Here is a 24,276-nt window from a genome sequence, read left to right as displayed (position 1 = left end):
TTATCTTTGTGCAGGTTTGTTTATTTGGGCTGTGTTGCCATCCTTTTGGACAATACTTAATTGAATTTTTGACTAAAGAAAAGTAATTTAATTAAGTCAATAGCATCTCATTGACAAAAAAAGTCAATAGCAACCGACCAAAAAAAAATATCTACACCCACTGGTCGACCAAAATTGCCGACATTCGACAATGACCAAAATGGCAAGATGCGTCTCACTACAACATTTTTTAAAACACTTTTATTCGACCCAATTTTATGAACACTCTTTTTTCCTCAAATGATAACTCAAGTGGTATGAATTGATGAGAAATGTCTAGGAATTAATACTGGGGGTTGCAATTTTTTTTTTTTCAATGTAAAAAAAAATTATAAACACTCTTTTATGACACAATTTATGAAGTGTGTGACATGAAGTGTGTCGGAAAAGGTTCATTAAGTGTGTGTCGGAAAGAGTGTCAGAGTGTGAGTGTGAGTGTGTTGATAATTTCTTCTAGAAAGACTGGGTAGAGCAGTGTATATAGGCTCAATTTGTCTGTTGATACCAATCGGTGAAGCTCCTGAACACTCCAGAAGCTTGAAAGTGAATTGTGGAACTAAACACAGAGAGAAGAAAAGATGAGCAGTGATAGGAATATTGGTGTGGCTTTGGATTTCTCCAAGGGAAGCAAAACCGCACTCAATTGGGCAGTTGACAATCTCCTCCGCAACGGTGACACCCTCTACATCATCCACATCAACCCTCCTCAAGACAGTGAATCACGTAACCTTCTCTGGTCCACCACTGGTTCACGTAAGTAGCTCTACCCTTTTCATCAAAATCCAAGTTTGATTACTTTTACTATGTTATTCTGATTAAGGGTTTCGTGGGTGGGTGAAGCTCTGATCCCCTTGTCTGAGTTTCGTGAGAGGGAGGTCATGCGCCATTATGAGGTCGACACTGATGCTGAGGTTCTGGACCTGCTTGACACTGCTTCTAGGCAGAAACAGGTTTGAGGTTTTTACCTTTTTTTTGGATTGGGGTTTTGTCTTTTGTTTTAACTTGATTTAGGGTATGTTTGTAAATCTGGTTATAATTGAATTCTGAAGGCAAAGTCGAATCTTGGAAGAAGCTTTTGTGAGTAGTTTCTGGGTGTCAGAATTGATTCTGTGCAAAAGAGATGCTATTAGTAATTAGTTAATGTTAGTACTTTACATGCATGTTGAGCTTGACTGGTTTTGTCTTGAATATAGGTGACGATTGTGGCAAAGCTATATTGGGGGGATGCAAGAGAGAAAATTGTTGACGCCGTTGAGGATTTGAAGCTTGATGCTTTGGTCATGGGTAGCAGAGGCTTGGGTGCTATTCAGAGGTACTTTGCTTTCAATCTGTTTGTTTTTTATCCCCTATTATTTGATTGCGAAATTTCAAAACTTGATCCTTTAGTGTATGTTTGATTTATCTTAAACTCAACGTTGATCCACATTTGAATCAATTTGACAAAATATATTGCTTCAAAAATATATTGCTTCTATGTTGATACGTTAGGATGGATGTTTTCCTATTTGCGTTGCGTCGACGCAAACAGGAAACCAAACAGGCACTAGTTCCTTAGTGTAAGTAGTGATAAATAAGTGAATGCATCAAAATAAGATGTCATGGACTGACAAGAAGGCTTACTAATAACTGGTTGAAATTTCATTATTAAATTCAAATGCATCTTGACTTGGTTAGATTTCTGGCTTCCCAAGCTAAAGGCAAGTTGAATTGGTTGCCGGTTGGCAATGTAAATTTCTGATGCTATTTGTTATTTTAATTGGTTGGTTGTAGGGTGTTACTGGGGAGTGTGAGCACTTATGTCACCTCAAATGCGAACTGCCCTGTAACTATCGTTAAAGACTCTGTCCCTTCTACCATCTGATATGCTGAAGAACCTGGTTAGTCTTTGGAAACGTTTGTTGCATCTTCACCATTGACCAGACTCTGTTTCCCTTTGTTCTTACTTCAATGTCTAATGTCTATTACTGTTTTAAGAGTGTGCTTAGACTATAGCTTGAAAGTGTGCTTATAAATATGTTTGTGCTGGATTTGGTTCAAACTTGCCGCTGTACATGATCCACTGACTTGAAATGTTTTAAATTTGATTCTCACTCTCTTTGTTTTGTTGTGTCACATTTATATTTAACTATTGCTTTCAGGGTATTGTTTGGCTTGTTTATGTTCATCTCTATTGGTATTTGGATATAATGATGGAAATTACTCTTCCTTCTTTCAAGCAACTCTACCCTGCACATCCTCTTGCACTAACTCCATGCCAAAATCTCTTTCTTTTATTTCCTTATCTGGCTTTTTTCACGAGCTTTTAATCTGCTCCAATAATTCTTTATGTTTCCAAATATTAGCCTTGTTTTCTGCCCAAGCTTTGGAGTTTTTGTGAACTAGTCTAAATGTTTGAAAAAAGTGTAAACCGCGATTAGTTTCAAAACAAATGCTCCTATGTCATCCAAGTTGCAGAAGGCCACACACCCTATTCACTAGTCACCGCTGCTAGAGGTTAGGGTCGGTCACGGAGCGGGATGCCAGAGTCACCGGACCATTGCCCCTGGTTTTAAATTGCGGTCTGCAACCGCAATTACGGTCACAGCTGAAAGGGTTTTAGAGTCCCCATATCTATACCGCTACTGCGACACCTAGCATTGTTCCATTATGTTCTCTCTTGCACCATGTTTTTCATTGAACATTAAAAAGAGAGACCACCACTACTGTGGCGCCATGTGAGCACGAACTTCCTTAATAGAATAGTATTTATATGTTTCTATTAAAATTTTATACTGTCCCCTCCAATTGGTCATTCTTAATTTTGTTTAATTTATTAAAGTTGTTCCTCCCAGCCATTTTTTTCCTAGTTTCGTCCCCCTGAGACTAGCGAGAGAGATGAAGCAAAAGCATTGCAAGAACGGAATGAGTTGTCATTTTTGCAAGAGCAAGAATTCATGCACCGCTTTGAACTTTGAATTTGTTTGCAAGGTTTAGCCTGCTTGCAACAGTTCTATTCTAGATGACTTTTTGCAAGACTCTAATGGCTTAGACGATGGGAAAATCAATATCAACCATCTACTACGCAATTTCATATTTAAAAATAAAAATTATCACTTCTTAAATTTTAATTATTAATCAAAACTTGAGAAAAAAATTAAAAATAATAATGATAGTACCACCACTTGCGTTTCTGTTTCAGAAGGAAACAAGTTATGACCAAAACTAACGGAAATCCAAACGTAAGCTTCTACGCAACACACACAGCTGCTATTGCTTGCAATTGCAATCCATTCTATTAATCATTACAAATGAAATGCTCTGTTTGTTCTCAGCAAAAACAATTCAAACCGCAACCACCCACTTTGCTTCGCCGGAAATGTCTGACGTGTCACGCCGGAGAGTAACAACCACCAGCATTCACATAATGGCCTTAGACGGCATCGTCAACGTCAACTCCCTCTTCACCTTAGCCCTCTTCCTCGGCATCACCTCCACCAACACCGCCAGCTCCCTCGTCGCTGGTGAAAACTCTGCCTGCGCTGCCGGACCTTCCGTCGCCGAAGGCCTCATCACCTACCACTTCTACTCCTTCAGCTCCTTCCTCTTCTCCAGCCTCATCGCCTTCGCCCTCAAAAACGTCATCACTTCCAGCAAGTCCACCGCAGGCGACGACGAAGCCGCCGCCGACACACGCCTGCACGGTGCCGACCTGGTGGTGAAAGTTAACACGGTGGTTCTGAGGCTGGGGACTCTGATTTCGGGTTTTGGGTCGGTTTTGGGATGTGGGTTCTTGGTCATGGCTCTGGTGAATTTGGTGCAGATCAAGCTGGGAACTTTGGCTTGTGGGAATTTTTACACTTTTGCTGCAATTGCTCCTTTGCTTGTTCTTGTTCCCACTGCGCTTCTTATCTATGTCATTCTAGTACTCTATGCCTTTACTCGTTAATGGGGAGGCTATTGCATAGTTAATTCAAAAATTGATAATTCAATTGTGTATACTGTATCATGATTTATAGAGAATGATTTGTCATTTATCGATGTCTGGAAAATATGATGATACTATTTTGATGAATGTGATGATCATTGAAGCCTGAAGCTACTATTACTAGAAGTTTCTTGTTTTGCCGTGTTTGGTAAGGAGGTACAATTACAATGGTGGTATCTGCAGCAAGCTAGCTAGCTGCTAGAAGAATAAATATTCATTTAATCTCTAATCAAAATTGATGTTTCATGTCCTGCATGTGATTAGGCCTCTTACTTGAGGAAGTCACCAACTTATATTTTCACTTCACGAAACCAACAACTGTTGCTTACATGCCAAGTTTCCAACCTTTTCTTAGAGAGAAATTTCAAGCATACAACTCCAAGGTCTTGCACCGACGTGGAGAGAGATTTGAGAAAGAATCTATGATGGGGTGGAGAATCAGAATAAGAAGCGGCCGACGAGAAGATTGGTGCTCGGAGTTCTTGCCCACAACACCCTAGCGGTGGCGGGTTTGGCTACCATGGTGCCCTGTCTGATGTTGATGGAGGCACGATGGTGGGGAGTTACCGTGGGTGTTGGTTTTGGTAGCTTCTAGGTGTTGCGGTCATGACGCTGATAAAGGGTGCTGCTCCATTGGGGTTTTAGAAGAAAAAACAGAGAAAGAGAGAAGAGAGATTTTGTGTTTCAGCTCCACATTTGATGGTGGATTTTGGTTTCGTTCTCAGAAAACAACGATATTCTTCAAATGAAAAAAGGGTTTTGGGAGAACGGGAAACCATTTTTTTCTTTTTCAAATTTCTTCAAGACAATGATAGATCTTCTTTGTGTTTGGAAAAAAAAGGTTTTGTTTTTGTGTGTGTGATGGTGAAATCGAGCAAGAATTGAGGCTTTTGAGTCCACATATTTGTTTCAACATATCAGGTTCACAAATGAATTTTACTGAGATAAATTATAGATGTGATATATAATGTAAAGTGACATGAAGAGTTCTATAACGAGAAAAAATTATATTTATTTATGTGTACTGATATTGTTTTATGATCTACCAATCAAGATTGTTTAATTAAAGTTATCTCAACTATTATTATTTTTCTTTTTAAATCCAGCGGCGTGCTTCACGTGACACGCACAGTAAAGGTTTACAACCAAACACCCATATTATAACGGCTTTATTGCAACGGTCTTAAACGATCACATTTCAACAGCTATATTTCAACAATAGTAATCCAACGGTCATTTACAAACGACTATATTGCAACGACCATATTCAAATAACAATACAACAACAATAACACATTTAAATTGAATTCTATATATAAATGAGGATACAATTATAAAATTTCCTAATAGTATCATCCCTCCCCACCAAGTAATACCCAGTGATTTGCTTACTCATTACAAACCTCACAGTTTGAATAGAATGGCTGATTTCCCAATGAACCAGGAGATTGAGATGAAGAAGATGGTGATCAAGGAGCTTGAGGAGGACCTGAAGAAAATCGAAGAAGAAAATAAGGTGAAAGAGATGATGCTTCTAACCTATGAGTACATTGAGACTGGAAATATTCCAGAGAAGTTAGGGTTGGATGAGTTAAAAGTGCTGAAACATGTGATTAATTTACAAATGAAGAAAATCGACGAGAAGATTGAGGAAATAGAGAAGACTCGGGTGACTGATGATGATGAAGCAACAAACAAAGGGAAAGAACCTCTAGACGGAAATCATGGGATTTAAGATGTTAGGCAAATCAATAACTAGTTAATGAGTTAACTCATGGTTTGTTCAGGTTGAGTTGTTGGGATATAAAAGTGTCAATTGTCTTAGTTATGTTTTGTGGTTTTCACATGGTTCCATTCCATGACTTGATGTCTGATTTTTAATGTTTCAAGTATGTTTGGTTTTTCATAGCGTAAATGTGTTATTCTAATATTTAATTTCTATGTGTTGCTTTCAATTTTTTGACCAGGAATTTGTAGCACTCAAATTTTATTGAACCGGAAAATATGAGGATACTATTTTTAGGAATATGATGATCAAATTGCACTTTTGGCACTGGAAACAGGCCTTGGGCTAGTGTACTTATTTTGGGCCCACTGAAATTAGCTGTACTGACCTTGTTTACTAGGAAATCTTTCATCTCTCCATCCAGAATTATACACTCTTCCGTAAAAAGAGAAAAATAGGAGGGAACTAATGTTACAGGGAAGTGTTTGAGTTCAGATGAAGAGATAACTATTGCAACTGAAATGAGTAATCTATTCAGTTTTTTACCAATATAGACTTCTCAAAGTAGGCCATCTGAGGTGTGGGTTGGTTGCTGGTAACTTTAAGAGTGATGCCATCAGTGACTAAGAAAAAATCTATTACCCATGCCTTCAAGCGGTTGTGATACAGCGAGATTGAACAAACAGAAGAAGATTGATAAAGACTAGAATTTCAATTAGGATCAATGCACATTATAATAAAGCTCAACTTATGTGTTATATGAAGAAGTATAATGTGATAATCCCATCCGAATTGAACTGCATCCAGTATTTAAAATTGGCAGTAATGAGAGATTAATAGTTTAATACTACTGACAAAAAATCAAAACAAAATGCACTGGAATAAACATGAACAAACTGTAAACTTCAGCTTTTGTCATATGCATCATAACACTTGATCATGATCGAGATAATCAGAAGAATTGTTGATGATCAAATGCACAGATATGTTGCGGGTATGAAAAGGAGGAAGCTATGCAGAAAACACTCATCTTTAGTCAAGTGCAATACAATCACATCCTAGATAAATCACAACTTCATGAAAGATCTTTAATATTCACTCGATGATGATGGATTTCTGCAACTATACTCATTATTCCAAGCATGCAAAAGATGCAAGAAACCAAATACTTGCAATTTGGTCTCAAATAACCACTGGACAGACACTCACTGTCAATTTAGTCCCAAATAACCACTGGGACAGACCACCACATTTGCATCAGAAAATTGTTGACCAGCTCACATTCTTTCATCAGAGAAGCATGCATGTTCTGAACATTAAGACAACAATTTTTTTTTTTGATAAGCATGTTCTTAACATAAATTTGGTGGAGAAGGAGATAGAGGAAAATCAAGGGGGTTGCATATTGATTCAATTGATGATTTCTAGATTAATACTGATCATCAACTTAATTATACCCCAATACTTGGTGAACCCAAACTAAAAATCAACTAGCAACAGTGAAGTACAATTGCCTAACCAGCCAATACAACTAACAGCAACAACCAACTACTGATTACTTAGAAAATATAGTGGTTTATGACAACACTATAAAATAATGATGGTGATGTATAAATATTGATGTATATATAAATACAAGGGAACCCAAAATCTTACAACTTTAACAATTTCTTTTCCCAATTAGATGGTGATGGATTGGGACCGAATTCATCCATCCTAGCCCAATAAACTCTTTGGGCCTAATACAGGATCATGCATCCTCTCATTACAAATTAATTACTTCTCGTGATCTCTCCTTTTCATATGAATGTAATTCCTTGATTTTCTCCCCTACTTCATCACTCAATCAAATTTTGTATCCTCTCATTTATTCTCTATTCACCTTATTCTGTATCTCTCTCACATAATTCTCATGGAAGTGCACAACCATCTTTTTCTTTATTCAAATTCTATATTTGGAGAGAGATCAATACCTTCTATACCAAAATGTACTAAACACTGATTTTACGTGGTCTTAATATGGATCTGATTGGTTGAAACTTCCTTTAATAATATAGTCATTTTCCCTTTTTATTCCGTTTAACGAGTAAATAGCACATCAGTTTCTCCCTATCAAAATAACAGAGTAAATAACATCCACCAAATAATTAGCATTAAATTCATATATTTAAGAATTACGACCCTTACAAAAACAGGTCCATAGTTATAGCAGTCTTTTACAAACCTTACAAAAAAAGGTCCGTAATCATGACAAAACAAAAATTAGGCCATTTTACCAAAACAAAGACTAGAACAAGAGTTCAACCAAAACAAAAAGGACTAGAACTAGATGATATCTGAAACTTTTCACCCTTCCCCAACAGTGAAGCAAATACTGTTACTGCTGGTGCGGTTCTGGTTCTAGATTCATTAGATTCAGTAGTAATAAGGCAATTGTGGAGGGTAAGAAGTGTTGTAGTCATGATAACTGTAGTAAGGTGCCATTGAAGTTGAAGGACATTGAGGACGAGGAGCATAGTATCCCCTATGATCAACAGCACTCGCATATGGATCAGCAGTCTTCATATAATGAATCTCTACTTTCTTGTCATTTTTAGCAATCTTCAAAATCTTCTGCGGGTCTATTTTCCCTGAAATGTACAGCATCCCTTCTTTCGCATCCCAATCATAGCTTATCCCTAAAATCAACCAATACCATACAATATTTGTTAGTCATGGTTGTCAGCGGTGAATACCAATATGAACAAGAAAGAAACACTTAAAAACGAAACATTTTTACCTTGTCTTTGTCCCAGAATTTTGCTCATAGTTTCATACCATCCTTTGCGGCTAGTGTCCAATTTCATAGCACAAGTCTGCCATAAAAAACATGGTTATGTAGATCAGAAAGTGTTTGTATTGTATGAAAGAAAAAGTACATAGTTTTCAAATGAAATGAAAGGAAGGATGCTAACCATGTTAGACTTCATCCCGTCGTAGAAAAACATGATGATGGATGTCAAATAGGCAGAATCAAAGAAATCAGAGAAATGCAAAAGAGTGATTGGCAGTGAATAGCAATTTATAGGAGAGTGAGCAGCATATAATTAATAAGTCATTGAATGAAATCATAAATGAAATATTAATTTGAGGAAATTAAGATCCTAACTTGCAAATATTATAAGGATGCAATATCTTTAGACATTGAACCTGCCTAACCTCTGCATCTTATAAATTAAGATCAGGCTGATTAGAGACTTTCCGAAAAATCATCTTCACGTTTAATTTTCACTGTTCATATACATGGCAAGTTTCATCATTGATTTTTTGTCTTTAATAATTAATAAATAAAAGGAAATTAGATCAATGGTGACATGGTGTTGTCAAGTTTTTTTTTTCCCAATTGGTAGGATGCTAATTCATGGCAAAAACCTTTTTTCAGTATCGAAAATAGAAAATAGATAACATCCATATTATTAACCGATATTTTTATTACTTATTTAAATTGTATTTTGTGATCAAATCAAATTAGTTAACTCATATTTTTCTGTGTACCCAAAAAAAATTAATTAACTAATTATTACTGTTTTTTATTTATTTGGTGAATGCGAGTCTCACCCCTGAAGTTGCACTTCTAACAAATGACTTTCTTGAAAACGGAACTTGTGTTCTTACTTTTATGGTGCCTCACTTGAGTTTATGATAAAGACTAACCTGACCATTAATTTTCTCATCAATAGCTATAATTAAAAACGCTATTAGGTCAACTTGATCAGAAAATTTCAGATTTATCAAAATTTATAACTGTTAGTATAATTTTTAAAAAACCAATTATGCATTAAAATATTAATATCTGATTGATCTTTCTCTATTAATATCTGATTGATTTTTCTCAAATATAACTTATTTATATCTAATTGATATTGTAACTTTAAACTGTAAATTAATCCTTCCAATCATATTTGCATACAAAATTTTCAATATTCGCCTGTTTAATTTTTTTTCAATGCTAAAATTTGAAAAAAAATCCTATTGATCCATTGAGTTGTGGATTAGTAACTCTCATGAGTAATTTAGACAACCCCTTTCAAACACAAAAATTTTGATTTAAATCACACTATAATCGAAATTGGTGAAAAAATAATACTATAAAAACAATAGCTAAGCGTTTGTCAATTCATGGTAAAACACTTAAAAGAAAAAATAAATTATTACTCCTTTAAGGTTATTCATTCAAGTTAAGGAGTAACTCCTTAACTTTTTTTTTTGAAAGTAATTGTTAACACCTTAACTTGAATGAATTTTATTACTAATCCACCATTCTTAGGAGCGTTTCGATTTCAAAGCCTTCAGAAAAATCCAAGAGTACATCACCACCATGGAACTACCCAAGCAAAACCTTCCTGTTTATTCACCTTCAACGTTTGACAAATTTTCTTCAATGCTGTTTTTCAATTAAGAAAACTTGTCCATGAACTCTTGTAACATGCTTATTGATTGGAAAATAACAAACTGCAATTCAAATTTCAAAGGACAGAATTATACTTTACGACACAAAAAGACAGAATAATACTACAGGAAGGCACAAGTCTAAATATTTTGAATATTTCTCTAATTTCATTTTCTATCCATCCAAACAACAAAAATTCTCACCCTATTTCTCTTCTTTATCTCTTCTCTCAATTTGACCCTTTCCTAACGCAGGAAATTACTTATTACTTATTATACAGAAAGAGCATTCTTCAACTATTTCTTTGATCTGTCCAGCCTAACAGAGTAAGTGGCAAAGAATGCAATTTCATCTTGACTCAAGCCCACCAATAAACTCCCAACTCATGAAATTACAGATAATGGATTAATGATACCCTAGGCCGAAAAAGAAAAGGATAAAAATACATTAATTGGAACTCATATCCTTATAATTTCAACTAAGTATGTAGCATTCACTTTGAATTAGCATATTCTTTTTTAATAAGAAAGAAACATGAGTTTATCTTCTCTTTTGAATCTGTCAATTTTCACAAAGTATGACCGGCAGAACCAAACAACCAGAGAAACAGAAAGGATACAGGTTACACAGCTTACATGTATACTTTGTCAATGTTAGGATACAGGTTACAATGACACTAGATTATATTTCTTGAAAGCCTAACAAAGCAACAGTTCCTTCTTCATTACCTATTGAAAATATTAAAAAAAAGGAAGATTAAAACAACAGAAATAAATATTGTGATAATTAAACTTGTTCGACTACAAGAAATAAGTAAAGCTTAGAACAACAAAGAAGAGAACCATCACCCTTATGGAAGTTAAAATGCTCAAGTATGCAGGTAATTGGCAGCCATCATTAGCTCCAGAGTCAGTTCAGGTTCAATAGGAAACTCTGTCTCCTTCCCACTAGCAACAACAACATACTAATGTCAACACCACAATTTAGATAACACAAAAATAATAACAATAAGAATACAACAACAATCAAGCATTTTGTCACTAAGTGGGGTTGGCAACATGGATCATGCAACGCCTTAAAGCTTTTTCATAATATTAAATTTAAGAGATATGATAGCAACACACTTTTTTTTATCACACTCTTCAATACACTCACCATGTGATTGGTGAACTTTTTAAAAGTCAACACATTTTGTAAATAGTGAGCCAAATATGTGAACTTTTTTAAAAAATAGACCAATCATATGGAGTGTGTGAGATTGTGTTACTAGCGTTCCTCTACATTTAAAGATGAACCATTTATCACTAAATCTCTATTCACGACGATGAAAATGGTAATGATAATAATGATGATGACAATAATAGTGATAATCATAAAATGAGGGAGGATCACATGTTCTGAAGAAAAAATATAACTTCCAATAAACAGAACAATTACACTTTTGCAACTATCACCAAAGCAATCCACAGAAGAAGTATTCCAAAATGACGTGAAAGTCATCATATCACCAGCGACGCAGGCTAAATATGTCTATCAGTAGGCCAAAACATCAGTCAGGACAGGTGTGAACTCAAATTGGTAAGGGTGATTGGTTATATTTTCAGAATAGCAAGAAATTTTCAAACCATAAATAATCCATTACAGGTCCGAAGTATAGGAGGCAAATGCATCACAATCAAATCTGGATTCACACATCAACAAGAATCGCTTTAGAAATGAAAACAACTAAACATTCTCATATTACTAGCACCCAAAGAGAACATGAACAGAGCCAACTGAGCAAGCCCAAACTAACTTCTTTATTCAATTAAAAATCTACCATCCTCCTACAGACCATTCCTAAATCCTAAGTAATGTTCAGTAAAAACTATAAAGTGATCAACATGAATATTACGATAAGAAAAAGGCAACGGAATCAAAGAACTGTGAATCAATGGAGCTTACTACATGATATATCTCTTCAATTGGAAAACTAAATTCTACAAAAATTGAATTCCAACAACCCAAATCAAAACACAAACTCAATTATGAAAAATGATAGGAATAAACCCCTTTAGCCAAAATTGAAGAGGGTGTTCCAAGAAGGAGAAAAATACTTAGCAAATTGAAGATGCCAATAGAAATACTGGCAAATCTTTTCGAGAATGGCGGTGCTGATTTCAGGAAATGTGACTTGACCGCGCTCCCTTTCAGAGAAACTCCCTATGAATTGGTAGATGACTTCATTCGTGTTAATTGGGAACCCTAATCGCAGGAAAATGAGGAAATGGAATGAAGAAGAAGAAGAAGAGAAAACCTGGAGAGGTGAGCATGTTGTGAATGGTCTGGGAAACCATAGCAGCTTCCTTATCGACGATGAATTCGAAACCCTCCGCACTGATCAGCTTCACTGTGTCTTCCTTCTTCATCTTCTCCTTCTTTCGTTCCAAATCTCTGTTTCCAGACGAATGTGTTGTGTTATTACTTATTATTATGATTTATTGTTATTACTCCATTATTTATATTATTTATTATAACTATTATTGCTATTTATTATAATAATAATAATAATAATAATAATAAAAATTATTTACTATTATTAGGGGTTGTTAGATGGAAAGGGCTTTGGTATAGGTAGGGACTGGCCCAGTTTTCTGTTATGATATGGGGTACAATAACATTCTTATCTAACTCCTCCAATGTTGGTATAGAGAAAAAGAAAGATCCAACAGCTTCTTGGCATGATTGGGTCTAGTCAAGGTGGGACAAAAATATCAAATGACATTAACATTCTGGTCATCCATAATATGCAAATTAATTTTTTTACCAACTACATTGAATTTGTTAATTTTTTTAAAGCTTAGGTGTATCATATTTCAAACCACCACTAAAAGCCACCCTTGAAGGCTGAAGCAACCACATTGTTCATCCGAATTTCATAGCACTTAAAGCCCCATATTATGTTTATCTGCTTTAAATCAAAATCTTACATTGTTTGACATTTTGTTATAATCTTCTAACCTAGGTTATAAAAGCCGCCATGAGAACTATTCAATTAGTAAGATTTAACAAAGATATTAACAGTTAATTATTAAATACAATTTGTTGAACACAATGTATTTTCTTATAATGAAGGGAAATCTATTGGATGTAACTTCTTCAATGACACAGTAATAGGGTAGTTTAGTCAATACTCGCTTCCATTACAACAAACACAATCACAAATAGACATCGATGTCGGTGCTATTGCTCAATCTAACACTTCTCTCATTAGAATGAGGTGGTGTTGGTGGAACTTAGCCCAATGATAAAGTCAGCCTGCAACTTTAATTGAATTTGCAAGTGTTGATCCTCCAACCAGCAATAGGAAGAGGAAACAAATGCATCTGACTCTGAAAAAACTTTTTCTACATGGGAAAAATTCGCTAAATTACCAAAAAGTGAAGTTACATAACTAACTGCATATTGTAATTTAACCTTATTCGATGGTGATACCAAGGCTCATGGCACATTTAACTCATTGACCTAAAATCTTGTTTGAAACACATGTGTTATTAGTTAGTTTAGAAATAATATAAAACCATTCATGTGTCTCTTACCTAATAGTTTAAGTTTTTTAGATAATTGATTGTTAAGTTTTTTAGATAATTGATTGTTTGACAAGTCATGATGCAACAATTTTTTAAAAGCCCAAAAATATTTTTTTGCCCAATTATAGGCCCAATCTGCCTGAACCTATTTAGTGAACGCAAATTTGAACCACCTATTTGCATGAATGGTGAAATTGGGCCACATAGTTCATGTACTGGTTCCAGTTGCATTGGACTAAACAGACCTGTTCGACCGATGCTCACCCTACTCTTTTGGATGTCATATGAAGGATTCCGTTAAATTTTGGATGAAACACCGTACAAATGACCATTTTTGCAAAGTCTCATAAGGACTAAATGTGATCGGTTATTAGATTGCATGCTTACAATACTTGAAGGAAGATGAATGCAATTAAACCTTTACTATATCTATAGTTAGATACACGGTGAATGATCACGATGAACCAAAATTACAATAAAGTAATGTCTTTTAACTAAAATTAGGTTGGGTATCCTACCGTGTATCTAAAATTCTAAATGCACTATACTATCTCTTTCTTTCGAGGTCATAAAGTAAGGTGGTGGTTGGTTAGCCCTTGCACAGGCAGAGATATGATCAGCTCAGAGTCAGAACAAAACGTGGTATTGGTTGAGTAAGAAAAACACGCCAACAAAGAAAAGCGTGGAAAAACTCTGGCAAAGGGCACCCTGTCCATCATGCGTCAGCCCACCCTTCAGCCAGCCTGCCATAGCATTAGCACACACACACACACACTCCGCGTCATCTCACGGACTTCGTCCCATTCACTAACACGACGCCGTTCCTCCTAATTCTTTTTATTTTTTGAAATTATACCACTCAATAATAATAATAATAATAACGACAAGTAAATTAAAAAGAAACCCCCTTTTGCTGTCAATTAATTAAAATTAAAAAGAAATAAAATAAAAATTGATCCTTATTTATTCGCCTTTCCAAGTGCTTTCTCACTCATCGATATTTCCGTTTTCTCCCCCCATTGGCCAATTCGGCCACCCTTCTTCTTCTCCTTCTTCCTCCTCTCCACCCTCCGGTTCGTGCAGTTACCCCAACCGTTCCCTATTACAGTCTCTCAAGTTCGCTTCACTCACACAAGCAAAACCTTCACCAAACGCATTCATCTCAATTCGTTTCCTCTCTCATCAATCAATCCATTTCACGGTGAGTTCTTTTGCTTTCCGATTCAGTTCCTAGATCTGTTGTTTCGTTTCGATTGCGCGTTTTTGTTTTTCTGTTACGTGCTTGTGATGGATCTGAATGAATCTTCGGTGGTGGATCTGGCAGGTTCGAGAGATCGGAGAGGGGAAGAAGTTATGGCGCACAGGGTGGACCATGAGTATGACTATCTCTTCAAGATCGTCTTGATCGGAGACTCTGGTGTCGGCAAATCCAATATCCTCTCCAGGTTTACTCGGAACGAGTTCTGCTTGGAGTCCAAATCTACTATTGGTGTTGAATTCGCCACCAGGACTCTTCAGGTATTCCTAATTACTCCTTCTGTGAATGTGTTAATCGTTGAATGATCATTTGCCTTTCAAATTTCTGGATTTCGTCATGCTATTTTTCCTGATACGAAGGTGTTTGCATTTATAGGTTTTCGAGTTTGATCAACTTATTCCTATTGTTTTGTTTTGTATTGTTGTTCAAAAGCATTGGTTGGTTAGAAGCTAGAACGTTTAGTTCAGATCCTCTTCTGAGGAGGAACTAAGTGTGCTGTAGGAATGATGATTTTAGCTTTAAGTGCTGTTATCAAGGTTTTAAATCACAGTTTTGAGGTCTTAGTGATCATAATTATGGCCACATTGGTAATATTTTTTCAGGATTTTTTACTATCTCAGTTTGTGACTTGACTGTGACTGCAATTCGAATGTTGTGTGTGTTCATGTGATCAATTGGAGGCCTGATTTGTTTTATCTAAAGATAGACAGCTTCTTAGATGAAAATTCAGATTTGGTGTCGAATACTGATGACTGCATTGATCTCAAGAGTCGAAACATAAAACTAATGTTATATGGTGGATGCTATTGCTGAGAGTGAATTTTTGTTGTTGTGTTGAATGTGTTTTGAATTTGATTATGTGCTGAGTTTTATCTATGGATAGGTTGCTTCTTAGATGAAATTCAGATTTGGCGTTGAACAAATGATTTGAATGCATTGATCTTAAGTGTAAAAACATAAATTAATGTTACATTGTGGTTGCTGAGAGTGAATTTTGTTGTTTTGTTGAATGTGCTTTGAATATGCTGATGTGCAGAGTTTTATATATTGGTCATTGTTTGTTTGACAGCATTGCTGATGGTTGTTTCTTTATCTTACTGTGCAGGTAGAGGGAAAGACTGTTAAGGCACAGATCTGGGATACAGCAGGTCAAGAGCGATATCGCGCCATTACCAGTGCTTATTACAGAGGAGCTGTTGGTGCTCTCCTTGTATATGACATAACTAAGAGGCAAACCTTTGACAATGTCCAGAGGTGGCTGCGTGAATTGAGGGACCATGCGGATTCTAACATAGTTATCATGATGGCTGGAAATAAATCTGATTTGAACCATCTTAGAGCTGTTTCGGAGGATGACGGAGGAGCGTTGGCAGAGAAGGAAGGTCTCTCATTTCTTGAGACATCTGCACTGGAAGCAACCAACATTGAGAAGGCATTCCAAACCATATTGACAGAAATCTACCATATTGTTAGCAAAAAAGCACTTGCTGCTCAGGAAGCAACTGCTGGTGCCTCAGTTCCTGGTCAAGGAACCACTATCAATGTTGCTGATACTTCTGGGAACACAAAGAAAGGTTGCTGTTCCACTTGATGTGACATTTTGTGGAAAAACCGTTGCTAGCGGATAGTATTTTTTTACCCCCCAATTCTGTTTTACCCCTTTCTCTTATTTTTGTTCTTAATGGGTGAGAGAGAAACTTGTAGAGTACATTTACTTCTTTGAGTTGCAATGAGGAAGCTTGTGAAATTTTAAAAACCAGAAGTGTTTAGTTTCTTTCTTTCGTATTATGATAATTTTAATTTCTCGTGAATTGATGTAATATTGGCACTGACGGATATTTGTTATATAGCGTGGTTAATGGGAATCTGACATTTCAGAGAGGTCATGTTATACTTTCGTCTGGTTTTTGTTAATTTGTTGTTAATAGGCTACCATTTGAGAGAGCTTGACAAAATCTATGATCATCTCGTTTGCAATTTCTCCTTTCACCATACAAATCCGTTAGCTACTGCTGGAAGTAAAATTGAGCACATAATCTGCAAATGCATAGTTCCAAGAACAACTGAAGTAATTGGCTAGTGATTCCTTGTTAATTTAACTGCCACAATTTTTATTTTGTTAATGAGTTAGGACCTTGAAGTGTTTGCATTTTCATGTATTTGAGTCGTTTACTGTCATAACAGGTTAGAATAAAGCAAGTATTGTGAAAATCTATATGAGGATGCATCAATCAAGTAGCAAAAGGAACGTAGCCTTACTCAATTTGAATGGTTACATGTTGTATTTGATATGATTTTTCACAGTAATGCTTAATGGTGCCTAGTAAATCAACAGAGTTGATGCCAGGCTCAGCTACTACATGGCAAGACAGAACATTTTTACCAACTGTTATGGCCCAAATGTGCAAGTCATGGACATCCAGCACTCCCTTAATACTTCTAAGACCATTTTCTACCTGAATGACATTGATCTCACTAGGTGCACCCTCTGTCAGAATGCCATATATATTCCTAAGCATGGGTACAGTAGTACTTAAGGACAAAACAGAGAATAAGAGAGTACATAGAAGGTCAACTATAAACCACTCTGGTTTTGCCCATATTACAGCTCCGCCAATCATCACTCCAATAGATTGAATCATATCAGCCATGACATGCAAATAGGCCCCTTGGAGATTAAAGTTCAAGACACTAACATTTCTCTGGCTACCTGGAAGCATGCTCAGGTTCTCCTCCTCATCAGTCAATTTAGCTAGCTCCACTTCCTCCATCCCATGATCATGATCTGAGTCTCCACAGAACTGACTATGACTATGGCTATGGCTATGGCTATTGCTATTGCTATTGCTATGGCTATGACTATGGCCATGATCATCATGATCATGTCCATGATCTGAGTCTCCAAACCCATGATGATGATGATGATGATGACAATGATCATTCCCTCCAAAGCCATGATGATGATCATGACCAAGCCATACAACCATGATAAGGTTAAGAACAAACCCAAATGCTGCAATTGCAAACATGAGCATTCCATTCACCCTTTCATTTTGGTGAAGAAGTCTACCAACAGCTTCATATATCAAATAACCAGATATCATCCAAATAAACTGCACAGATAAAAGGGCACCCAAAACCTCAAGACGATTGTACCCAAAAGATTGATGCGGCGTCGCCGCCCAACCCGAAGCCCACACTGCAAAGAGAGAGACAGAGAACCCAGCAATATCAGAAAGCAAGTGAGCAGCATCACTGATGACAGACAAACTGTGAGCTTTTACACCCCCTATAACTTCCACAACCATAACAACAGCATAGAAAGCTATGAGTAAAGAAAGTTTCCTTGCTGACTTTGATGACTCTTTAGATGCCAAAACACTGTGTTCCTGTCTGGAAAAAGCACATACAGAATTGCAAGACAGTCCCTTTGTCATAGGAAGAATCTCAACCTTCTCAGAGACAATTGGGATCCCAATTTCCTCCATGGAAATTGCTTCCAAGACTAAGGCTTTCTCAGGTTCCATAGGCTTCAACAAACAAACTGGGCCTTCACAAAACACACAAATTATGTCCAAAATTAAAGAATAAATTGCATTTTGAATATTCTTGGTGAGTAAAATACAAATATAAAGTTGCAAAATGAACAAAGAGGTGAGAAAAAAATAAAGAAATCGTACCAGGACAAGCAATTGATGGAAGTAATGAGCAGCCGGGAGACAAAATTGAATTGGAAATTCAGAAACTTTGTAGCTCAAGTGGGAACGAGGGGCTACGTTGGAAGATTCGAAAAATTATAAAAAAAAAAAAAAAGGGAATCTAACGGGACAACACGACGCAACTCAGAGATTCGTTGTTGATGTTAACGACGGCATGTTGTCCCGGTGAATATCCAAGGGGGCAGAGTCAGCTGCTAACAACAAACTACCCTATGGATATGGATTTCCGACAGAGAGAATTGGGATAGACTAAAACCTAATCTAATCTCTGGTGTAAGAGAACTGTTTCGGGCTGGTAATGGGTTGTGTCTCTTCATGACAACACGACATGTTTGTAGTGGTACCACCATCCCACCATGATACTACTTTACTAATTTTTCATTTTAGGAAAGTCAAAATGAATATGATCACTAGGAATGTTAATAAATGATTTTAATTATGCGTTACATTAGGTGATTATATTTGTCTTTTATACGGTTAAAAAATATGAATCTTTTGATTTTTGAAAGATAATTAAACACATGTAATAACCATCCTCAAGGAAAGATTATGATAGAAGAAGTAAGGTCCGCTCAATATAGATATTCTTTCGCATAGGGAGGTATTTAGACGACATATTTCCTACGACTCAAATGTGTTGCGTTGTTGAATAAGCACATATAAAGTGCTGACATGGAGTTCTTAGTTCTTAAAAATAATAACTCAGTTTTTATATAAGGTGTTTTACTTTTTGAGTTCTTAGTATAAATTTTTTTTTTCTCATCCAAATTACTTGATGAGTTTTGTTTTATTACTTTATGAAAATAAAAAATATAAATAATGTGGTTGGTGAGACCAAATGAATAGTGGTAAGAACTAAGAGCTCATGGTTAGAGCAAAATTGCTTGAAAATTGCTTAAGCACATGATAATACAGACCCACATAAATAGTGGTAAGAACTAAAAATTAAAAACTAGCATTAGAGATGCTGTTGTGCTAGCTCCTTCATCCAAGAGGAAGAAGAATGAGAGTCTAACCACACCCTACCTAGTAATGTAATGGAGTTCTTAAGATATTATCCTATTATGATTTTCTAAAAGACTCTTTATTTGACAAACCTATGACCGTGATTAACCACACCCTTTGGAAGCAAGGACAATTAGAGACAACAACTTCCACTAAGTCGTAGTTTTATCTTCTAGAAATAAATTGCACTCCCCCTAGTCGAGCCCTGGATTTGGCACCCCAGGGCTTAGAAATGGCACCCCAGATTTTTTAAAAAATGCCAGAACTACCCTTTCGGACACCGGGTATCCGTAACACTTCGGAATCCAAAGTTTCGAATAATACCTTGTTGAATCTGACACTTAAATGACAGACATAATTCGGAAACGTACAATCCGAAGTACTTCGGATTCGTTGAATCCGAAAACCTGTCGCACACTGCCACCTTTTGAGCACCATTACTCCTCCACCACCAACTCCATCACCATTACTCATCCACCACCAACCCCATCACCACCACCCCCCCCCCCCATTACAATCAGATTCAAAAAACTCCACCACCACCACTCTTCCTCTTCTTCCTCCACGTTTGTTTTCCTCCCCCTCACCACCATCTCCTTCCAAGTTCCACTTGCTCCACCCTCAACCACCATCTCCTTCCAAGTTCCACCTTGCTACCAAGTTCCTTCTGGTAAGTTTCATTTCTCTCCCCCTTCATATCCTGCTTTACTTATCATTGTAGTTACATTTCATTGTTGTTTGTTGGAAGTTCGTTTTGCACCACCATTGTTTGCTTGTATTCTGATGCTGTCGAGCTTGATACGGATTGTCTGTATCCGAACGAGTTCGGATTGTCTGTATCCGAACGAGTTCGGATTGTCTGTATCCGAACGAGTTCGGAATCCCAATGTCCGAAGTAGTTAACCAGTTGCAGTTTGTTACATGCAGGCTGAATGACTGAACCGTACCTATATGAAGAAGATTTACTGGTTGATGCCGCATGCGATGCCGCATGCGGTTCTGGGAATGTTGAGCCTCCTAGCAATATCATTCCGTGGGTGCCCCCTCGTATAAGCGTGGACGCCACACATTTATTTACAACTGACCAGGTATTCATTGAATAATTTTTGTTGGAACATACTACTATGTATTTGGAAAATGATGTGATGATCATTGAATAATTAGTGATGGTTGGTAGGATGTTTTATTTCTAAAGCAATATGTTATCATTGAACAGATATTTGATACTCGTGATGAGCTTGAACAATGGGCTAAGAATGTTGGAAAGGCGAATGGTTATGTGCTGGTGATTGCAAGGTCTGACTATGTTATAAGTGGAGGAAAGGTATTTGTTACTATTAAGTGTGCGAAGCATGGTATTTACAGGCCATACAAGGACCCGAATACATTCAAGTACAAAAAGACCGCATCACAAAAGACTGATTGTAAGTTTAATCTCAAAGGACGACCTACGAAGGGTGATAGAATGTGGTGGCTGAAAGTGATGGATGGTAAACACAACCATGAACCAGCTAAATCACTAGTTGGCCACCCCTACGTTGGTCGACTAACAGAGGAAGAGAAGGGGCTTGTGGGCACCATGACTAGTACTTGGACTCCACCGAGACAAATACTAGCGGCATTGAAGGAAAACAATCCAAGTAACTTGACTACAATCACTCAAGTTTACAGTTGCAACAAAAGGTTTAAAAAAGAGGAGAGGGGACCATTGACAGAAATGCAACATTTGATGAAGAAGTTGGTAGAAGCCAAGTATGTTCACTTTGAAAGGCAACAAGCTGATTCAAGTGAGATTAGGGATCTCTTTTGGGCTCATCCTGATGCGGTCAGACTCTTCAACACATTCCCTCATGTGGTCATCATGGATTGCACGTACAAGACAAACAGATATCAGATCCCCTTGCTTGAAATGGTTGGTCTCACTTCTACGGGGTTGACTTTCTCCATAGCATTTTGCTACATAGTTAGGGAGCACACAATTGACTATGTTTGGGCCTTGGAGTGCATGAAGTCTCTTATTGCCGATGATGCCAGATTACCTCAAGTGATTGTGACTGACAGAGATTTGGCTTTACTGAGTGCTGTTAAGCAATGTCTTCCCAATTGTACCAATTTATTATGCCGGTTCCACATAAACAAGAATGTGGAGGCAAAGTGCAAAGTGTTGATTGGCACGGATGATTTTGCCCTTTCAGTGATGGAGAACTGGAAATGCCTGATTTATGCTGAAACAGTGGAACAATTTGATGAGGAATGGAAGGAAATGTGTGTCATGTGTAAGGACTTCCCAGATTTCATATCCTACATTTCTACTACATGGTTAAAGCACAAGGAGAAATTTGTGAGTGCGTGGACCAATTCTGTGTTGCATTTTGGAACTACAACGAGTAACAGGTACAATGCACACTTTATTGGTTGTGATCTTTCATTTCATAGTCTTGCTTTATTACCAGAAATTGATAGAGTATGATCTTTTGTATGCAGGGCTGAAAGTGCACACTCAACCTTGAAGAGGATGCTGAAAGACGGCAGAGGTGACTTGTGCGCCTCGTGGGATGCAGTGGATAGGTTGACCACTGTACGACACAATGAAATAAAGGCATCATTTGAGCGCAGTATCAACCTTGTAGAACATCGTTTCAAGTCGCCCATGTATACAAATATCAGGGGATTTGTGTCCAGAAAGGCCATGCAACTCATGGAAGATGAACAGAACAGAGTGATGCGTGATGGTTGTGGATGCGCATTCCAAGTTACCCATGGGCTTCCTTGTGCGTGTGCACTTCATAGTTATGATAGAATTCCGTATGAGGCAATCCATACTTTCTGGAAGATACTTGGTTGGGACCATGTACCCATTGGGAGTCAAGCCTCAAACCAAGGAGACCTCAAGTCAGAGATTGATGGCTTGACCGCTTATTTCAACACTTTGGATGTTGCGGGCCAAAGTATGCTAAGGAGGAAAGTAAAAGAGCTATATTGTCCTTCTAGTAGTTCACTGTGTCCTCCTCAAGTGAAGATAAAGCCCAAGCGCTCGTCCAAGGCTATGGAGAGTAAACCACCTAGTCAACAAAAACCATCCTTACAACGTGATCCTTGTTATTGGGAACATGTTAACAATAGCCTCAAGCCAACACCTAACAAAGTCTCTTGTCCTCGAAGCAAGAAGTCTAAGAAGAGCAAGCAGTCCTCCACCAGCATATACTTGGATGATTTGCCATCTTTCTTCCATCAATATATAGAAAAAGTCATAGATGTTATTGCAGATGGTAATTGTGGTTATAGATCAGTTGCTGCATTGTTCAGACCCGACATAGGTCAAGACGGTTGGCCTTTGATTAGGGAAGAGTTGCTTGTAGAACTCTCAGAGAATACCGCTTACTATAGCAACATATTTGGTTATGAGAGGGTTCAGTCTCTACAAAATCGTCTCATCCTTCCGATTGGTACAATTGCAACGGAAGACAAGTGGATGTCTCTACCGGAGATGGGGTACCTCATTGCTACGAGGTTGCAAGTTGTCTTCATCTCCATTTCACTAAAAGGTTGTTACACTTATCTGCCATTGAGAGGAGGCGCCCCACCGGAAGTACATCCCGTTATAGCAATTGGTCACGTCACCAACCACTTTGTTCAGGTATAACTTTTATGAAGTACCTTACACTCGCTTGTCACGTTAAATTAGTATACTTTGTACTCAGCCACTTTGTTCTTATCTAACTTTATTGCTATACTCTCAAATGTAGCTCAAGCTTAAGCCGGGACATCCTATGCCAACAATAGCTCCCCAATGGCTTTTGGCCAAAGAACCCACCGACCAATGGATCTTCCCGTATGCGGCGCGTTTGGCTACATTTACGGCAGAATTGAATGCTTGGATTGATCCTACGGGTGGTCCTCAAGAGAATGTCTTTATAGACCTTGGAGAAGATTGAGACTAGGATTGATGTTTGTAGCAATGACATATGTACAACTAATTAGAAGTTCAAAGTATTATGATGTAGTATTAAACTATTTCTCATGTGCATTTTATCTGTTTCTGCCCTGCAATGTAGCTGGTTATGAGAACTTGTGATTCTGCCTGCATTGTTTCTGGTACTGTCATTTTAACTGGTTAAGCAAATTTCGGAACTTTGGTTTCCGAAGTACTTCGGAACTACGGAGTCCGAAATCTTTCGGACGACTCCTTTCCATTTCCGTGTCATATACTTAAATTTGGCACCCCCAAGTTTAAACAATCTTCGACATTTAGGTTTCCGAGACAGTTCGGATTTATAGGATCCGAACAACTTCGGAATCTGGGGATCCGAACGTTAATTTTTTTTCTCATTTTAATTTTAAGTCTCTCCATCACTATCCACAACCAACCACAACCAACCTCATTACTCTCATCCAACCACAGCCAACCTAATTACTATCAACCACCAACAACAACCAACCCCATTACTCCTTCATCTATAAATTTGCTTGATTTAAGCTTTCTTGTATTCATCCTCTCCTTTCATTCTTTCAACGAAACCTTCAAAATCAAAATGGAACAAGATTTGCCCACCTTCATCCGCCCTTG

The 24,276-nt window shown here is 37.2% G+C and overlaps 7 protein-coding genes across 8 annotated transcripts; 4 read left to right on the top strand and 3 right to left on the bottom strand.

Moving 5' to 3' along the window:
• Window positions 1-473: 473 nt before the first annotated feature.
• On the top strand, window positions 474-2,129 carry LOC130747290 (universal stress protein PHOS32-like). The gene is made up of 4 exons (XM_057600175.1): window positions 474-792; window positions 880-989; window positions 1,233-1,351; window positions 1,810-2,129. Exons 1-4 carry the CDS (start codon window positions 618-620, stop codon window positions 1,898-1,900), a joined length of 495 nt encoding a protein of 164 aa, XP_057456158.1. The 5' UTR covers window positions 474-617; the 3' UTR covers window positions 1,901-2,129.
• A 133-nt stretch (window positions 2,130-2,262) lies between these two features.
• Window positions 2,263-4,860, top strand: LOC130747289 (uncharacterized). The gene has a single exon (XM_057600174.1). The coding sequence runs from the start codon at window positions 3,332-3,334 to the stop codon at window positions 3,962-3,964; it is 633 nt and encodes a 210-aa protein (XP_057456157.1). The 5' UTR covers window positions 2,263-3,331; the 3' UTR covers window positions 3,965-4,860.
• Window positions 4,861-7,893: 3,033 nt separating this feature from the next.
• LOC130743008 (uncharacterized) lies at window positions 7,894-8,919 on the bottom strand. Its single transcript, XM_057595117.1, has 3 exons — window positions 8,684-8,919; window positions 8,509-8,584; window positions 7,894-8,407 (listed from the first exon to the last, which is right to left on the bottom strand). The coding sequence occupies exons 1-3, from the start codon at window positions 8,714-8,716 to the stop codon at window positions 8,145-8,147; spliced, it is 372 nt and encodes a 123-aa protein (XP_057451100.1). The 5' UTR covers window positions 8,717-8,919; the 3' UTR covers window positions 7,894-8,144.
• A 1,731-nt stretch (window positions 8,920-10,650) lies between these two features.
• Window positions 10,651-12,625, bottom strand: LOC130747288 (uncharacterized). Of its 2 annotated transcripts, XM_057600172.1 has the most exons (4): window positions 12,455-12,625; window positions 12,255-12,360; window positions 11,007-11,105; window positions 10,651-10,886 (listed from the first exon to the last, which is right to left on the bottom strand). In XM_057600172.1, the coding sequence occupies exons 1-3, from the start codon at window positions 12,564-12,566 to the stop codon at window positions 11,027-11,029; spliced, it is 297 nt and encodes a 98-aa protein (XP_057456155.1). In that variant the 5' UTR covers window positions 12,567-12,625; the 3' UTR covers window positions 10,651-10,886; window positions 11,007-11,026. The 2 variants fall into 2 exon arrangements, with proteins under 2 accessions (XP_057456155.1, XP_057456156.1); XM_057600173.1 differs by lacking the exon at window positions 10,651-10,886 and having other exon boundaries at window positions 11,001-11,105; window positions 12,455-12,624.
• Window positions 12,626-14,713: 2,088 nt separating this feature from the next.
• Window positions 14,714-16,882, top strand: LOC130747286 (ras-related protein Rab11C). Its single transcript, XM_057600170.1, has 3 exons — window positions 14,714-14,928; window positions 15,052-15,245; window positions 16,091-16,882. The coding sequence occupies exons 2-3, from the start codon at window positions 15,081-15,083 to the stop codon at window positions 16,574-16,576; spliced, it is 651 nt and encodes a 216-aa protein (XP_057456153.1). The 5' UTR covers window positions 14,714-14,928; window positions 15,052-15,080; the 3' UTR covers window positions 16,577-16,882.
• Window positions 16,883-17,221: 339 nt separating this feature from the next.
• On the bottom strand, window positions 17,222-19,072 carry LOC130747284 (metal tolerance protein B-like). Its single transcript, XM_057600168.1, has 2 exons — window positions 18,666-19,072; window positions 17,222-18,535 (listed from the first exon to the last, which is right to left on the bottom strand). The coding sequence occupies exon 2, from the start codon at window positions 18,510-18,512 to the stop codon at window positions 17,241-17,243; it is 1,272 nt and encodes a 423-aa protein (XP_057456151.1). The 5' UTR covers window positions 18,513-18,535; window positions 18,666-19,072; the 3' UTR covers window positions 17,222-17,240.
• Window positions 19,073-20,232: 1,160 nt separating this feature from the next.
• LOC130744999 (protein FAR1-RELATED SEQUENCE 5-like) lies at window positions 20,233-23,644 on the top strand. Its single transcript, XM_057597154.1, has 5 exons — window positions 20,233-20,379; window positions 20,623-20,797; window positions 20,926-22,103; window positions 22,194-23,346; window positions 23,456-23,644. Exons 2-5 carry the CDS (start codon window positions 20,642-20,644, stop codon window positions 23,642-23,644), a joined length of 2,676 nt encoding a protein of 891 aa, XP_057453137.1. The 5' UTR covers window positions 20,233-20,379; window positions 20,623-20,641.
• The last annotated feature ends 632 nt before the right edge of the window (window positions 23,645-24,276 follow it).

Source organism: Lotus japonicus, chromosome 3, assembly GCF_012489685.1.
Source record: "Lotus japonicus ecotype B-129 chromosome 3, LjGifu_v1.2".
Taxonomy (NCBI): Eukaryota; Viridiplantae; Streptophyta; class Magnoliopsida; order Fabales; family Fabaceae; genus Lotus; species Lotus japonicus.
This window is presented reverse-complemented; position numbering and strand designations above follow the sequence as displayed.